At 41.7% G+C, this 18,538-nt stretch overlaps 1 protein-coding gene across 1 annotated transcript; it reads right to left on the bottom strand.

Annotated features, from left to right (window-relative positions):
- Positions 1–1,893: 1,893 nt before the first annotated feature.
- On the bottom strand, positions 1,894–17,972 carry kiaa0319l (KIAA0319-like ortholog). Its single transcript, XM_070921716.1, has 23 exons — positions 17,848–17,972; positions 16,757–16,870; positions 13,901–14,169; positions 13,311–13,397; positions 12,957–13,194; positions 11,365–11,463; positions 10,736–10,833; positions 10,473–10,560; positions 9,240–9,332; positions 8,951–9,083; positions 8,545–8,650; positions 8,305–8,427; positions 8,086–8,209; positions 6,945–7,077; positions 6,655–6,803; positions 5,094–5,245; positions 4,793–4,931; positions 3,945–4,104; positions 3,603–3,745; positions 3,004–3,126; positions 2,748–2,838; positions 2,250–2,341; positions 1,894–2,090 (listed from the first exon to the last, which is right to left on the bottom strand). The coding sequence occupies exons 2-23, from the start codon at positions 16,848–16,850 to the stop codon at positions 1,894–1,896; spliced, it is 2,931 nt and encodes a 976-aa protein (XP_070777817.1). The 5' UTR covers positions 16,851–16,870; positions 17,848–17,972.
- Between the last annotated feature and the right edge of the window lie 566 nt (positions 17,973–18,538).

Below are 18,538 nucleotides of genomic sequence, written 5' to 3'. Positions count from 1 at the left end.
TCACACAAGTTGGCAAAAGATGGCCGGATAATTTAAGAAAGTCTAAATGAAATACACATATTTTAAAACTGTCTGTCCTGGCCTGATGAAGCAGAACTGACATCAGCATGAGATGACTTAACAGTAACAAATAGACATTTTTCTTTCTTTTTTTTTTGCAAAATGTTTAAATGATTGCTCATTTCACGCAGAGTACAAGTTGAACTGTCTCAACGGCATACCCTTTTAGCATTCAACAACCAAAGAAAAAGTGACTCACAGGCCAGTTTCACATGCAAAGCCTTCACACACTGAGCTGTTGCAGGGAAGAGTCATTTGGTTAAAAGGTTTGCCTCAGCGCCGACCAGCCCAGAAGAAGAACACAGTCTCAGGTCATTCTGGACATCCAGCTCACGTTCAGCCCTACTGGAAGTTTAGTGATGCCTGTTTTAATTTCTGCCTTGATCATGCCACTCATACAAATTTCCCTTTGTTTGTTTTTTTTAACGTAATTTTATAATCCCCAAACTGAATTAATTGAATATTGGGCTAAATGTGGAGCCAAACAGATTATAATCGGTTGCTGAAATTGCACAGAAAAAATATTTCCTTTTCCTTTTGATCTATAAAGTCATGAAATTTAGCGTTTTGAGTTCTGTTTATGGCTGAACCTTCCAACTTTAACCATCACAGATCTCCCTCTTCTAACCAACAAGAGACAAAATGAGACTGAAGCTGACAGACATAAAATCAAAGTGCATCGACATCTAATCACAGCCTAAAAGGTTTTTTAAAAAACAAACAAAAAAAACCCTAAGTGGTCTTCATGGTTCAAGCAGTCGTTACATTAATGAGTATTGAGGTGAGTGAGGAAGCAGTGTCCAGTTGTGTTGTGAACTTCTCCTCATTAACGTCTCCGTCGAGACCAAACTCGTTAACGCTGTGTATTCCAGTGTGTGTTCCAGCGACTTAATCCACAGAGAAGCACTGTGTTTTATTTTCCTGACTGACACAACTGACAACATTGTGACTCTTTCAGGGGTTAATAACAGACATAAAAACATACAAACTGCTCTGAAGAAACATCTTTTGGCTCAGCAGCCAGAAAAAAAAAAAATCCACACATACACCCAACATACAGACATGCAGGCGATCGTTCCAGTATCAAATTGTACCAGAACTGCTCTGACACTCTTCATGCACATTGTTTTTGTATTTGGAGGAGGGTCCGTTGCTGTTGGTAGCTCTATTTTGGTTGCGTTTTTTCTTTCCAAAAGAGTCACCGTGTTGGCCTCAGAGCAGAGTGAACCATTGGTTTTAACATGGCAGTGTTTGGTAGCATCAGGTTGACCTGGAACAGTGTGAATACGACTTCTTTGTGTGCGTACATGCGTGTCTACAAGAGGCAAGGTGTGAGCGTGTCAAGTGGCTGGTTTTCGTGTCATTGAAGCTTTTTTGTTTTTGTTTTTTTTAATCCAGAAAGTCACTCAGGCTACTTCCTCTCCCACAGTCTCTAACCAACGTCAGTAAGAGGGGCAACAGTACATTCTTTATGTCACCGTGTTAAATAAAAGGGGTTTACGTTATAGTTTTATACCATTCACACAGTGCTCACCCCTAGTTCTCAACGAAATGGTAAGTTTTTCCCCCTCCATATTGGCTCAGTGTGAGAGCAGGGACATTTCAGTACAGTGGTGTTTTTTCCTGTGACAGTAGGACAACATGTTTCCAGCATGTTTTTCCTCTCTTCCTCTTCCTAAATCCAGGTATCACACAGTCTGTCTTCATGGATGAGAGGTGTGTGTGAGGTTTTTGTGTTGAACAACAACAAAAGAGAAACAGGAAGAGTGAGGACCAGAGGGGGTGTGTGCATGTGTGTGTGAGGGCAGCAGCGAGCTCCCCCCTCCTCCCTTGCTATAGCAGCTCTTCCCTTTGCTTTTTGCCCCTCGTCGGCCCCTGTCCGTTCCTCAGGGAGCCGTTCTGGGGCCGCAGTAGATGCCCGCGCTCCTGCTCCGTCCACGGGACCCCGCCCTGCCCATCATCGCTGTCCAGGTCAGAGTCCGAGTGCATGAGGGCGGAGGAGGTGGGAGCGGGCACTGGCTTCATGCGGGCTGGTAGGAGAAGAGAAAGAAACAGCATGATGTGTCAAACCTGGACTGAGCAGAATATTTTATCAAAGCCTTTATTTAAAGTACAGTGTGCGGTGATGGTGATGGTGATGGTGATAGTGTGTGTGTGTGTGTGTGTGTGTGTGTGTGTGTGTGTCTTACCAGCTCTTGGTGGTTGTAGCTCCAAACTGTCTTGCTCATCAGCTTCTAGTATTTTATACCTGCTTTTGCTTCTGCGCACTTTGCTCTTACGTCTTTCAGGAAAACAAAAACACACCAGATATCATCGGTTGGTGCAGCAGTAGTTAAAGAAGAGGGTCAAATACAATCACGACACACTGGAAATTGATACTTATGTTTTTTTATTTTGACCCAGTTTATGTCATATGTAAACACGTGCTATGACCTTTATTTTCTCCTTTTTCTTAATTTATTGTATGCCGTTTTACATTATTATTATCATACTGTACATATGTGTGTGTGTGTATATGTGAGTAGAGGTTTGTATGTACTGCACGTTATTACTATATTTGTACAAAAAGACAATAAATAGTTAAAAAAAACAATTCCAACAGTTTCAGAAATTATGCATATACTTTGTGTCCAAAGACATTTAGTAATAATCATAATAATATTTGATATTTTAGAAATAGTGCTCACCTGTTGCAGCAACACACCATCCCCCAGACAACTGTTGCTATAGCAACCACAATCATAAAGGATGCTATAGTCACGTAGAGTACGCTCCACTCTGAAAACAGAACATTTAGTTAGACACAAAAGCAAAGTATGTAATGGAATACGTGGAACTTGAATATGTGAGGAGATTAAAGCCACATGAGTTCTATCGTAGAGCTACATTACATCCGATGCACTAACCTACTAAAATATTAAATTAAGATTCATCTCATCTCACCACAATTGCTCTCTGCATCTCCAAGCTGCGCTCTGATGAAGTTCTCCATCCAGAAAGGGTGGCAGACACAGCTCCGTGTGAACGAGTCACACTCGCCGTGACCCGAGCAGTTCAGCTGGCAGACTGGGGGACGAGAACGACAGAAAGTACGGTCGACATTAAAGTAGAGCTTTAACATCCAACATTACATGACAGAAAGCAGACTGAGAGAACTAAGGAGCAACAACACACCATGGGTGCATTGAATAAGATAACAGTGTACAGGTTGCACCACAGAGGCAAGGGAAAAGAGTCAAGAAGGATATAACTCGAGTCATATCAATCCCTGTCATCATCTGACCATTATCTTAGGAACAGAGCTGCTTTGACCTCTTCACCTCTATAACCTGCCTGTGGCTTCTGGCTGCAAGTGAACAACAAGTAAAAACATGAAACCTGTCTTAAAATGCTTGTGAACTAATATATACAATTTAATTCCATCTTAATTCATGTTCATCATAGTACCACTTAATTCTGCTCACAAAGTATATGTTCTTTCTCTTGACTGTTTTTCCTCAGTTGTGTGTGTCTCTTACAAACTACGTCTGTCATGTACTCACTGACTGTATCCACTCGTCTGGCCTTATAGATGAGAAAGTCATTCTTCTGTTTGCGCAGCTTGTTGCGGAGGCCAAGTGCAACGCTGTGGCCAGACAGAGGAGGGCGCCCTGGACCGCCTGACACCAGGAAGACCAAACGGGTGCTGAGGAGGGAGTGAGAAGTGAAAAATGCTTACTTATATAATGATGCCAAATCACCACTCATTCACACTTGAAAAGTCAAGTCGGGGTTATAATAAAAGTCTGTGAGCTCGAGGAAAATATGAGAAAAGACAGTCTGTCAGACAGACAGACAGAAATAAAACTAAAATCAACCAGTCAAAAAATTGCAGAAAGACTCACCTGTGCTCATTAAACGCACTGATCTCTCGCACAATGATGTCACTGTCGAGCACGCCCAGTAAGACCCCGACCTGGCGCAGCAGCATGTCACGCTGACGGTGGGAGACCTGAGATACAGAGACCTCCAGCACCAACTCCACCAGGTCACGCTCCCATATGTCTGATAAACAGAGAGAGAGAGAGAGAGAGAGAAAAGGTGAGAAAGGAGATTAAAAAGACAGAAGAGACATGGACGGGGGGGGAAGGGTAGGGAGGAGAGGAATGGGAAAGAAAAAGTAACAAGCAGAGAGAGAAACTGGCTGATTGCAGGATCCATCTGACACTCTGTAATCTGGGAAAGAGGCCAGAGCACCAAGTGACGGATTAGTTTCTGGCTGCGTTTGTTTCTGTTCACCGTATGCTGCACACTGACCCGCTCAACCTTCTGCTGTTGGTTATCGAGTCTCCTGCTGTGTGGAAACCATTTGTATGCATGGACTCGTTTGAAGGCAAAAAGAAACTCCAGTACATCCTAAGAGATATTATGTGAAAAAATGCTGAAATGTAACTTTCGATATACCCAACTTTTCCTGAAAATAGCCTTCAATAACCACATGAAAATGTTCAGTGTGTGGCAGTGGAAAGAGCAAACACAATAATATAGAAAGAGTAATAAAACAACACTTCTCTCTCTCTTAACATATACGGTGAAATCGCAACACAAACAAAATGATTATGATTATGAGGGGGAAAAAATGCACCACAAAACAACTACAAAGAGACGACACAAAAGCATCAGCAGCAGTTTTTAATCAGAGTGAAAGTCTCGTGTGTGTGTGTGTATACTGTAGGTTTGTGCGTCACTTTACCTGATTTGACTTCCACTGTTCCCCTGTCAGTGTTGGTCTGTCCCTTACTGTCAGTTACAGTCAGGGTGAAGCTGTACTTCCCCTCCACCAGGTTTCCCAGAAACAGCACTGCCTGGTGGTCGGAGTTGTTCAGTACATCCTATTAAAACAAAAGAAGATAGAATGTATAACCTTTGTCTTGAGATGGAATTGCCTTTAGTTTTATATTCGGTTCATCATAAATTATTATAAACTAGATGAGAGCAAACAAAAATCATCTGTAATATTCGGTAAAAGGCCTCGTTACAACAGCCAGTCTCACCCCAGCGGCAGGGCTGCTATCATCTCTGGTCCACAGGTAGCTGACTCCACCTTTGTCATCAGTGGAGTGAGATCCATCCAGAGTGGCGGTCCTGGCAGGCAGAGCGATGGGTGGACTCGACACCACATGAGCTACCGGCGGCTGGTCCAGTTCTGGTGGTAAAAACATTAGAGATACTGTGTGTTCATTCACTGAGGTGGATCTGGGAACAGTAAAAGTCAGTGTTTCTTGCTTGTTGTCCTTGTTACATCCACATCAATTACAAGGGAGGACAAATACAGGAAAAACTACCTTATAGAAAATGACCCCAATGTTTTGTACAGTTTAGATCACAGTAATACCTGTTATAGCTTTTGCAACTACAGGTTGTACAGATTGTGGATTGATGATTATCTTGCAACATCATAACAGGGTTTTTCAAGTGCCTGCAGAACACTTTAAAAAGGTACACGAGACATTTTATCCCAAGAGGTTGCTTTAATGTAAAGAAATATCTTTGCCACCACAAATTTCCATGGTGTCTATGTCTTTGCAGCATATTTTTATACTTTGGTTTCTTATTTATATTTTTGAGTTTCTCTTATTGGAACCCACACTTGTTGTCTTTTTTGGATTAATATACACGTTTTGTTTCTGGTCTTGTAGGAGTGACCCCCAATCCAACAGGACAATGTGAGGTTGATTGGAGTTCGTGCTTTTCAATTGCATTTAAATGCCGTTGCCAAGGTGTCATGATCAACAACCTGTAAACCTGTAAAGATTACATATTACATGTTGTAATTATCAAAAGGAAGTAAAGGTTGTATGTAACTATCGTATAACTATGACACATAAGATTTTGGCAAGATTTCCAACAGAAAATTTAGAAGAAAAATACAGTGATTGTTGTGCGACTGTTATGTTGAACGGGCTGTTTCCTGTTATTAACATTAACCTCTGAGTCACACAACATAATTGAATGGCCCTTTTGTGAGACAACATTCAATTGTGCAATTTGGAAAATTTCTAAAGTTTAAAAGGTCGATAAACCTTCAGAACAAATTGAAATATTTAAAAGGCCAATAAGCATTCAGAACAAACTGTAATTAAGATAAACAAACATAAAGGTGACATGAGGAATAGAGAAAATAATACTACATATCACCAAAGTGTGTCTGTGTGTGCAGGTATTTATAATCATATGAATATTCAGTGAGTATGTGTGTGCATGTGTGTGTTTGTACAGTATTTCTGAAAATGTTTTTATTGTGATTATATTATGGACTCTTGGGAGAGTGGCCTTGAGCTAAAAGAGATCCAAAATAAACACTTCCACAGGGATTTACTTCCACTGTGCATTAAACAAGTTCAAAAACATTCCCTGAACATATAAACTCCCTGTTGTCGTATCTTCAACAAAAATACTGAGATCCGAACGACTTCTGCTTTAAATGTACTTGTAATGCTTCCTTCATTGTAAATTCATAATGTCCATAATCCTCACCTGTCTGACTCCAAAGGCAGACAGCTATTATGCTAAAGAGAGAAGGATTAGTCCACACACACACACACATCTCCTAACCTTCTCTGACGATGACCGTGACGGTGTCGCTACTCTGCAGCTTCCTCTCATCAGTTACTGTCAGGGTGAACTCGTACGTGCCGACCTCGAGACCAGTCACCGTGGCAACAGCACTGTCCGCATTCTCAATCTTCACACCATCACGACCCCTGATGGAGGGACAGACGGACAGAAAGACAGAGTGTGAAGGAGCATTTACTGTAGAAGTATAAACAACAACAACAATAAGGTGTAACAGTTTGTTTTGAAATCGATGTCTGCACAGATGTGTGCACATGTGTCTGACTGACTTGGTTTGTTTCCAGTGGTAGGTGGCTATCTTCTGGTCATCACTGCTCTTGCTGCCATCCAGCGTGGTTCGATCAACTGGCAGCGTCAGCTCTTTCTCTGGTCCTGCATCTGCTACTGGTGCCTTATTGTTTTCTAGGAGGACAGAGAGTGAGAGGGAAACTAAAAATACATCTCCATTGTAAAATCCACATGAAAGATAGAGTACTTAGTGGGCTAATGGCAGTCAAAAGTGTCTTGTTGTCCTCTGAGCTTAAATGAAAACCACATGAATCATTTCTTCAACAACCAATGAAAGCTAACAGAGCACATTATCCCACAACTATCAACAAAATGGAATCAATAGTCCATTAAAGGCCTTTCAAACTATGAAATTCTGAACTTAAATCTTTGGTCAACTGTGTCAACATGCATTATTTCTCCAGCTTTTATCCAAATCAGATAAGTGTCTGACAAATCAATGGTTTGACAGATGGACCAATATTTCAGAGGTGAGAAAGAAGAGTGAGAAGTAAACAACAATCTTCTTAAATTATTTTTTTAAGTTAACAACTTCCCACTATGAGACAAAAACGACAACTGTATTCAGATCAGCAGTTCTATGATCATTTCTATTGTACACTACTACTACTACTTTCTTTCAGATATTATTACTCAAAGAGTCGACCTAGTCTGACCTGGCAGGTGGATGTGTGTTCACATAACAGGTCCTGTTCAAACACTGCAAAATTGTCTGGCCAGTGTGTGTTTGCAGTCTATCCTCTACATCTCTCAAAACACTCGTGACCGAACATAAAGCAAATAGAATTTCCTATCAGCAGTCTAAGTACTGACATCAGCTTCACACATTCTAGAGGGCAAGTATAAATACAGCTACAGTGTGTACTGACGTTCAGTATGCTCTTCACATTTCATCTATACATTTGTATATAGCCTGTGGGAGAGTAAGGGCAAGTGGTGTTTAAGCGCAAACAGCTGAATGAATAGACGTAATAAAAGGAAAGAGTGACAGTTGTAAGGAGCTGTAATTAATGCCCTCAGCAGCTGATAAACCAAATATTCCTCTCAACATTTCACTGAAAACACTATTCAGAACTGCTCAGGTGGCATAAACAGGAGCTGTTTTGCTATCAAGCCATTTACCTGGCTGCACAATGACGGTGACCTGCGCAGTGTCCTGCTGTCCAGACGAGTCTGTCACGGTCAGCTGGAAGGTGTAGTCTCCCTCCTGCATAGCCGACAGCTGCAGGATCGGCGTCCGTACACCCTAAAAAGCGCAAAAAGATGCCACTGTTAGCCATGAGGGAAAAATAAACTGAAACATGAGAATTAAATCAAGCGCACCGTCCTCGAGTATCTCACCTGCATCTCCACCACCTTGTCTTTGCTCTCAGGGCTGAGGGACCACTCATAGGACAGGGAATCATGGTCGTCTGTGCTTTGGTTGCCGTACAGAGTGATGGAGTTGCGTGGCAACTGGATGACCTGGATGCAGTAAGAGGAGTGCACTCGTTTCATGAATAAAGTTAAGTAACCTACTTCACAGTCATACGATTATAAAAACGTGGTTTGGTGCATTAAGAGCCATGGCAAACTTCAAACCTGGTTAGGGCCAGCATTGGCCACAGGCCGGTAATCCTTGGCTTTGTTGACTGACAGGGTGGCCTGTGTCGAGCTTGTGGCTCCGTCTGAGTCTGTAACTGTCAAACTGAGAAAGGACGTTCATTAGGTTAAATACACAAACTGTATGGCAAACAGAAGTCTCTGACTTGAATTTTAGTTACTTTAAGCCAGACATCTGCCTTTAATGTTATTATTATGAGAGACATATATAGAGATATGGGGCCCAGTATTCAAGATGCTGAGATGTTTCTTTTATTCGCATTTTAGAGGCTCTTGAGTGGATGTTCGTAACATATTTATTGCCAATTTAATCAAAAAAATACACCTGAAACCTTGAGCTCTCTCCTCTCAAAGTTAAAACAATGTCATCCATCTCCACCCCTACCTGAATGTGTAGTTCCCATGCACCAGGCTGGTGAGGGTGAGGACCGGGGTGTCCGCAGAGACCTTCTCCTCCCTCAGGGGACCTTTAACCTCTTCCCAGTGCCACGCCACCACCTTGTCATCATCGGTGCTCTCTGTGAAGAGGAGGAAGGGAATAGAAGAAGAGGGGCACAGGGGAATGGTGTTAAATACATTTGATAGCATGAGAAGATATTCTAGGTACAAAGCCTCTCTTTTTAGCTGGTGTTAAGGATGTTTGAGTATGTGTGTGTGTCATGTGGGACACTCACGGCTGCCGTCTATGACCGTGGAGCTGGTTGGCAAGGAGATCTCTTGGAACTTTGGGGAAACTACGGCAACAGGAGGCTTGTTTACCCGCGGCTCTGTCAGGTGGAAAACAAGAAATTAACTCGCTTACTGAGCTGCACATCAACTGTTTGTGACTGAGGCAACATGCACAAGTCAGTGGCTACCTTGGCACAAATACAAGTGTGCGTGGGAGGAAATCAGCCTCGTCTTCCAGCGAGAAGATCTGAGTTTATTTAGTCAACATGAGGCATAACTGTGGACTGGTTCCTGAGTCATATCATGTAGTTACAGTTAGGGAAGATAATACCATCAAACATTAGCCATGGCCTTCTGAAGACCTACAGTAGCAGAAATGCTATGCTATGCCACACCATATTATTGCTGAGCTTAATCATAGTTAGCATATGGACTATTAGACACAGTTAATATCAAGCGGCAAATTTCCATAAAAGGAAGCACCGCACAGACATACAGGAACTGGTTCAAGTAACAACAACATGTTACATTGTAATGGTCCTGCAATAATACTAAAGCTTTGCAAATGTTAAGCTTTTATAAAATCATTTCATAATATTCTTTTTTGAAATATAAGCAGAAACTTGCAGTATCAATATCAAAACCTCACTGCAGATAGCAGTAAAAACATTTTTGAGGCTCAAGGTTGTACTGTTGTTACAAACATTTCCCATAAAGTGTCTTTCAGTCAGTGTTACTGAGAGTCAGTTGTGAATGTGTCTCTTTGCATATGCTTTCCAATGTTTGCCATACAATTTTGTTAGGCTTTTAGGCCTTAAGATTTTGCCGCAAGTCAAGTCAATTATATTTATATAACCCAATAGCTCAAATCACAAATTTGCATCAGGCAACATACAACTAATTAATGACTCACTTATGTCCTTTCCTTTTTGATTTGTTCCTCTATTTAAAGTTGTCGCTGCATGAACTGGTGGCGCAGCAGTTGAAAATATTACAAAGTTCTGTGATGCCTCAAAAATGTCCATTAAGTTGAATGACGAGCTCAGAAATCAAAAAACAAACATTGTGACAAATTTACATTTACTTCAAGGCATGTGTATTATATTGTGTTTTGGTTGTATTATATCTGCAGGTTTGTTTTGACAGGGGGCACATAAACACTCACAACTGCACTCACCACTTTTAAGATCACCACATTGTGAGTGAGAGTTTACATGGTGCTGAATGTTTGACCTCACCTGGTTTAACTGTGACATTGACGTAACCTTCTCCATGGGCCCCCTCCCCGTCCACCGCCACCTCAAACTCATACAGGCCTACAGTCAGCTGGCAGAGAGAAAGGATAAAGTGAGCAAATCAAGCAAGCAGAAAGAGGAAGCGATCTTTTAGAGACGATCTGTGTCCTTTACACACTACTGAAACCTGTGTTAATACATTCAAAAGAGCTCCAGCTGCATGTTTTATTTAGGCAGAACATGAATATGAAAGCTGTGATCGGTACCTTGCTGAGTTTAAGTGTCGTGCTGTGTTTCCCTTCCATCTCCCCGCTGTAATCTTTGGGATGAGTTATCAGACGCCAGTCAAATGCATAGTTTATCCCTGTAAAGAAATAAATTAAGTAACTACATTAAAACAAAACTGCTCATGCATTTAATTAAAATCTATCAGATAAGGATCATTTCCAGATGAGAGATTTTAGTATGGCTAGAGCATGTCGAGGAGGGATCAAGGGATTAACAAAATTATGACGTGCAGTCCTCTTCGTAACTGTATAATCTTTTTCCAGTCTGGATTTGAAATTCTGTGTGTGTTCAGTGTGACGTACAGTATGCTGTTGGTGACTGTCAAGCAGGTTGTGCTTCATCACTCCATTACTGAACACCAAAAATATCAAAACATGCTAAATGACAGGCGGTCTGCAATTAGGCTACATAAAAAGTCAAATCTTCCAGATATTTCCAGACTGGAAAACTTTGACAACTCATCTATACACTAGAAGAATATTAGAAAAAAAAAATCAACCTCCATGTGTAATAAAAATCTGCTACATATCAATGACAGAAAACATGTATCCAGGTAGTTTCCAGGTAAAGAAATGCAATAGCTTATCTAATATTTCCAAGGTTTTACCCTTTGGGGGTGTTGGGACCACGAAGGCGTTGAGTTCGACCTCGTTGCGAGGCAGCGTGACCTCCACACTCTCTCCTGCCGACACCACCAGCTCCCTCACTGTCATGGAAAACAACACAGGTTCAGAGATGATGACAAAAAAAAAAGTACAGCATGGCAACCAAAAGACAGGAACTGGTCAGAGAGTAAAGTATTCGATGGGAGATAGAATAGCACACCTCAGGGTCAATTTACACATAGGGGTATTGTCATCTCTTTTTTCCCCTTCTTCCTAGGTCTCCAGATGCACATGTCCATATGCATATACTTGAGAAAATGAGATGGGAATGATATATAATATACTGTTCATGCAGTAACTGCAGGGTTACATTTGCACAGGCGTTCTCTGTTACTTTGGGGTTTTTTTGTTGACAAGTTTGTAAGTAGATCAAGCTGTAGATGTTGTTAAGTTATCCATGTAATGTAATATCAGGTTTATTATTATCATTCATTGGTCTTTGGTGGGTTAGGGTCACATTAAGTGTTATGCGTCTAACCGCAAACACACAAAAAAACGATAAGGCAACATAAACTTGATGCAGCAGGGGCCAAAATATCCTGAATTTTAGTCCCTAGTATGGGTCAAGCTAAAAAAATCCAGAATCCTACAATTCCCACAATGCAACTCAATAGTTTCTATTCACTAGACCCTCCATGCCTGGTAAACACATATAGTAAGTCACCCATTCTACAGCCCAATTAGTGACATAAGCTTTCCATTAAAATGTTTTTAGTCTCCAAGCTGAGATGAAATAAAACAATTGCTTGTTATTTTCTCAGACTCTCTCTAAAACCACAGGAGTTATTATACAACTCTTTCAAAGGCTGAGTAGTATTTCACATGACTGGTAAACTGATCACGATGTGTAAAACTGGTTTCCCTTTAAAACAAACTGAATTGTGAAAAGTGACAATATGAGATGTCCTCTTTCAGAATCACAGGCTCTTGTGGGGTATGCAAGACTAAGCTCCTCGTGAAACGCAGCTGACCTTCGTACAACTTCTGTGTTTTCTTTTATACCAGCTCAGCTTGTTATTGTTTGCTCTAGTAAATCTAATGTTAGTTTAAAGAGCTACAAACACATGCATTGTTGCCATTTTTAAAAGGTAATACCAGTTAAATTGAGATATTGTTCTTCAGGGGAGGAGAAACTGATCATACGAGTCGTTCCTGTTTATAGAAGCCCAGCATGCCTCAGCACATTCCTATTGCTTATACTCATTGTTGCTTTGATCTGGAAAAACATCTGAGCAGTCTGCCATAAAATTTGTGGGCAAAGTACATCTTCATGAGTGAAGCACTGGTTGAGGAGTGCGTGCAACCAAAAAAGCAAGCTTAAAGGATAAACATGTATACGAACTAACTTCACAAAAGAAAGGACCTGAAAGTGATATGAAACCTTCCTCCAAGGCTGCAAAACCACAGTGCTGCTACATTATATATTAGTTCATAATTAATAAATGAGGACAAGACATATTACTGAATGAGCTGGAAATAGGTGATTGCTGTCTGGGTATGTGAAACCAACTGCTGCAGACAGTAGCTTCCTTACCAGCCGGTGTTGGAATGATAGCAGTTGCAGTCGCTGTGGGTGTGCCAACGTCACTGCTATTGGAAGACGCAGTTGTATCGACGGTGTTGTCCACCGTTGAGCTCTGCTGTGATGGAGCTGGAGCGGTGTCTGCACTCCCATTGGCTAACTGGCTATGGTTCTTTTGGGCTGTTTGAAGAAGCGTGATGGTGCTTGGTACTGTTGGAGTTGGGTGAGCTGTTTCCGGTTTAGGACTTTCCTGCAGAAACGATTAAAAGTTGTAGGCTCCTATTTCCAGGTTCATATTTTTACCTTATTTGTTTATATACTCCCCTCCTATAATATAATACAACCCTCCCCCCTCCCCAACGTTACCGTGCTGGTAAGTTGTCCAGTGTGCGGTGTGTTGCTTCCTGCATGCTGTGTGTGACGAGCTTTTCTGCGTCTTCTCATGACTGGACCCTTAAAGTAAAGTTACAGAGAACAAAGAGTGTTAGAACAATATTTTATAAACTACTATGCAATACTACTATACACCCACATCTCAGGGTATCTGCTGATATGGTATTGGTATCAGAATCAGAATCAGAATCAATAAAGTATTTCTGATTCTGATTCTGATACCAATACAAATTCCTGATCTGATGCTCTTTTTCCCCCAAATTTAAATGACCCGGGTTGTATTTAATGTGGATCGGTTGAATCTGGCTGATATCCGATCTGCTTCATAAGGTGTCTAACCTGTGCATCCCTAGCTTTATTTTTGAAACAACATACTCATGTTCTGCTCAAAACGTATAAACAGATGATGAATCTTCCAAATAATAGAGAGTCATGTTGGCATTACCCTAATCAATGACAGTACCATCTGAAAAGACAAACTGGTCCATCAGGAGAAATGACTAAACCAATGAAACTTGGATTATTTAAATAAGTCTAGATGTTGTTTCAGCTGCTCTCTGTACCTTTGAGAGAAGCTGAAGGAGGCCGAGGGACTCCTGGTGGGGCTGGGGCAGGGAGGAGATGTGGCAGCCCCTGTCCCGCGTGCAGCTGAGAAGCACACATCGCCCGCCGAGGCTCCACACGGCGTTGCAGCTCGGATTCAAGCAGCAGGACTCCCAACATGTCGCCCCGCCTCTCCCGTCCGCCAGAGACTGCCAACCCAGGGTGATGACGCTGCTCCAGTGGATCCCCAGCACCCCGCCGGTCACCCGGCAGAGATTTGCTGACACACCTGGACAGGGAAGGAAGAAAGGAGAATTATGTACAGTACTGATGTTCAAAATGTTTTACAAGTCACTGTGAGAGATCAATCCCTTTGCAACATGGTCGTAGTTAAAAGAAAAGAGTGGAAGTTGGTCATGAAATAGAGGTGAAAGTGAGGATAACAGTTAAACGTTACGAACTGATTTCCCAGCAGAGAAATTCGAGGACGAGTTTAGTGTAGCGTGTAGTTTGATCAAAAGGATCTGCCAAAGGCGACATCATGGATCCGCCACTGGGCAGCAATTCCCAGGCTTTTTCGAGATTTCACTTGTTTATATCAATCAGGGCATTGTTGGGTACTCTTGGCATTGTCAAAGGCAAAGGGGCAAAGTGAAACCCACAGCGAATTCCGGTCCCAACTAGTGAGACTTTTCACAGATTAGGCTTTGACTGATTATTTCTCAGAAAAGCCGACATGCAGCCGCAGTTTGAGCAGTCAGCCAAGTCAGCAGCAGAGAGAGGAAGTGAGGCTTTTCCCTGACAAAACAAGACACTGATTAAAACCCAAAGCACAGTATGCAGTACGCACAAAACTCCATCCTCTGATCAAGACCATATCAGACTCATATCAGCAGTGCAATGAGCTGGTACAGTTAGCTGTGGGTTTCTCTTCAAGAGCATTGCACTGGGGGCGAAAACTATTCTTATTCAAGCTTTTGCAGTATCGAATGAGCTCAATTCAACCCAACCGTTGTCCCACATGAGACATTCATTGTGTAGCCAGGTACAATAAAACAACACGGACTATAAAACAACACAGACTGTAAAAGTAACACAGGGAGAAAAGCTAAGTTATACTTCACCACTACTTAAACGAATGTCGACACAAACACAGAAGCCAAACTAGCCGTGAATAATAGTCCAGGACAAAGGAACACAGCTGAGTCACTCTGTGAATTAAGAAAACTGCAGACCTGTTCCTTTTTTGTCTTGTAGTTCTGAATGGTCGAACCACGGAAGTCCGTAGTTTGTACACATACATACACAAGTTAACAATCATATACTGGAAATACAGGTAATGATGATTTATTAGTAGCCCCCTTTGAACAGTATTCTCCACTACATTTTAGAAAGACACTGCCTTTTTGCAGCACCTGGGATCTGATTTCATGCTGCACGCTGCTCCAGTAGTTTTCTCACACAATCGGGGGGGAACAGTAAAAGAAGCTGGTTACCCAAGATGCTGGAGCCTGCAACTCTTCATCTAACAGCTCACTGTGGCTGTTCCTTCTCGTTTCACTATTCCATGCAATATTTAAAACTGATCCGCTGTCGAAAAAATTGCCCATGTCTTGATTTGTAGACACATGTTTGACGAGCGATTGCTGTCAGCGCTAATCTCAGTCATAAATACATTGCATTTCCTTTGACTGCTTCACTATCAGCAGTAGGAAATGTTGGGTTTGCGTTGGCAATAACTTTTTTTGGGTGCATTTTTTGCTTTTATTTGATAGTGACAAGTGAAGAGGTACGCAGGAAACGAGGAAAGAGAAGGGTTTGACACAACAAAAGGTCACTGGCTGGAATCGCCATGTGGCATGCGCTGTAACCATTCGGCTACCAAGGCGCTCCGCATTAGCAATAACTTATTGCAGCTCTGATACGGCTGTAAGGGAGGGAACAGTAAACAGTGAGGCTGATATCTGTGAGATAAAATTACAAACAGTAACACTGGATTACAGGCTGCACTGTTTCCTGTGAATCCCTCTGGTGTAGGTACTGTAGGCGAAGTGACTCCACCGCTAACAATGAAAACTATATAGTCGACCATAAATAGCATAGAAAAGAGTTTAAATTCATGAAACTTTCAAAGAATTACACATCTTAATATTAGCAGTAGCAGCAATATTTCCGGACATTTTTTAAGATAAGATTCAGCTGAGTGCAAGGTCAGCCAGCTGAGAGCTTGTCCTGCTGATGGCAAGGCCGTCAGTTATAGCGGCTTCAAAAGAAAAACAGAAAAGCAGTTCAGACTGTCTCAGACAGTGCTTTACCCGAAACTGTTGCTACCATGGCAACGCAAGAGCTGAGGTTGACTTTATCAGTCAGTGTAACTCGAGTTTGGAAAAACACAGGTCTTGCCACATACAAAAACGCACAAAAGCACTATAGTCTGTTTGAGAAAGGACCCTTTGGCCTCTGTTTAGTCATCCCACCCCTTGTCCGCTCTGTCCCCCACTCCTCATCACACACACATACACTATGTCTACTCACAGAGCCCCTATTGTCCTGTTTTACATTGTAACCCACTGAGCAGAGTGGCATCAGAAAGAAGGCACACATACGCACACAGTAGGGGTGCCAACAGTCTTCTATCTCTCCTCCTCAGATTAGAAGGACAGTAAACACCAACTAACAGCCTAAAACCATCCAAGTATCATTATGAGATTGAAAAACGGATGTAGACCCACCTAGAGCAATCAAAGGCGTGTGAATCTACTGTGCAGATGAGTGCTGGTGGTTTAACAGGCACATGTGAGAGTTTCCTTATCAGTTCTCTGTCAACAAATGTGGTTTTGCCAGTTGAGTTCAGGGTGACGATTGGGTTATTTTACCTGTGGGAGGAGCCAGGAGCCAGAGGTAGGTCAGCAGTAGCAGGAGGAGTTGAGGTAAGCTCCACGTAAGCAGCTTGTGGTGTGCATAGGACATTTTACAGAAGGACCAAGGACCTAGAAAAATGAAGTAGAACCATGTTAGTGGGCTTATAAATGTCCTCTACATTCATTCAACCGAAGTGGGCCACCAAAGCAAATTAAGATACCTAAATAACAAAAAATTTAAAAGGAATAGTTTTGGGGAATACACATACACTTTTTTGCCGAGACTTAGAGGAGAAGATTGATAACAATCTCATGTCTGGACGCTAAACATGTAGTTAGAGCCAGCAACCAATTAGCTTAGCATTGCACAAAAAGTGAAAACAAGAGTAAACAGCTAGCCTGTCTATTTCCGAAGGTAACCGTGCCAGGTGAAGAAATAGTTCAGCATATAAAACCCTGTAAAACACCACGTGTTGTTTTTACGCTTCAGTTTTTGTACAGATTTAACAAACAAGATAACGCGTGTTATTACTGAGCTTTAGAGGTGCTCGTAAGCGGACTTTGTTACCTTTGGACAGAACCAGGCAAGCTATTTCCCACTGTTTCCAGTCTTCGTGCTAAGCTACGCTAACTGTAGACTTATATTTATCATACAGATACGGGAGTGGTGTCAATCTCTTCATCTAACTCTCACCAAGAAAGGCGAATACGTATATTTCCAAAAATGTGGAACTATTCATGTAACATTGCAAGGTGTACAAGGACCAATGCTCGGATGCTGACAGAAGCACAATTACTCATTTATACCCTCATAAAAAAAGTATTATAGAGGAAAGTATTAAAGATATACTGAGAGCATTAGTTCCAAAGAAGCCTTAAGGGTCATAAGAGACTGCACAAGAAAATAATTTAGATTTAAGATTTCATTACAGCAGGATGACGTTCAGTTTTCAGAATCAGAATCAGAAATACTTTATTGATCCCTGGGGGTCAGTTAAACTAACACACTGAATCTACAGATGGTTTACTCAAATACCTGGCTGAAAATAACCAAACACACCTACTGAGAAACAAAAACTGCAACCTGCAAAACACGGCATGTTTACCTTTCTCCCGGCCAGGCGGTGGAAGAAAGATTCGGGGAGAGAGAGGGAGCGAGGAGTTAGGTTGGCAGCAAGGTGCTGTGAGGTGATGGGTGAAGACGGATCAACACCAGCACTCTCTGGAAGAGATCCAACATGGCCGCCTCCGGGGCCTTCACAGGCTCAGCAGCTCAAACACTACGCTAGAGAGTGCAAGGAAAAGAGAGAAAATGATTTAACACGTGGATCATATCATTCATGAGCGATCATTCAATATACTGACTTTTAATGGAATTGGATCGTGATATGGTCATTTGGTGTTATTGTTTTACAAAATTCTGCTGTCCAAATGAATGATTCCACACAAAACGTAATTACAAATGAACAAATTAGTTATTGCTATCTTTGTTTTACACACGAGAAGAGTTTTGTCAGATATAATGCATAACAGTGGGACACAGCTACCAGAAAAATGTTCTTATTAATATTTTTTATGGTGATTTCAGCCATGTCGCCCCCCTGATATGAATTATTCAGGTTTTTCCTCCTTCTCCGCCTTGATTACTGACAGACTATAGTGCGTCAGCTCTTGAGAGAAGCACTCCATAGAATTTGAACAACCGATAACACATCAACTTGATAACAAAATTTCATGCAAATAAGATTCAACCAATTCAACTGGGGATACTCTGCAGAGAGAGCAAAGAATAGGAAT

The sequence above is a fragment of the Enoplosus armatus genome, chromosome 16 (genome assembly GCF_043641665.1).
Source record: "Enoplosus armatus isolate fEnoArm2 chromosome 16, fEnoArm2.hap1, whole genome shotgun sequence".
NCBI lineage: Eukaryota > Metazoa > Chordata > Actinopteri > Centrarchiformes > Enoplosidae > Enoplosus > Enoplosus armatus.
Note: the sequence above shows the minus strand (reverse complement) of the source record. Positions and strands in the feature narration are given on the sequence as shown.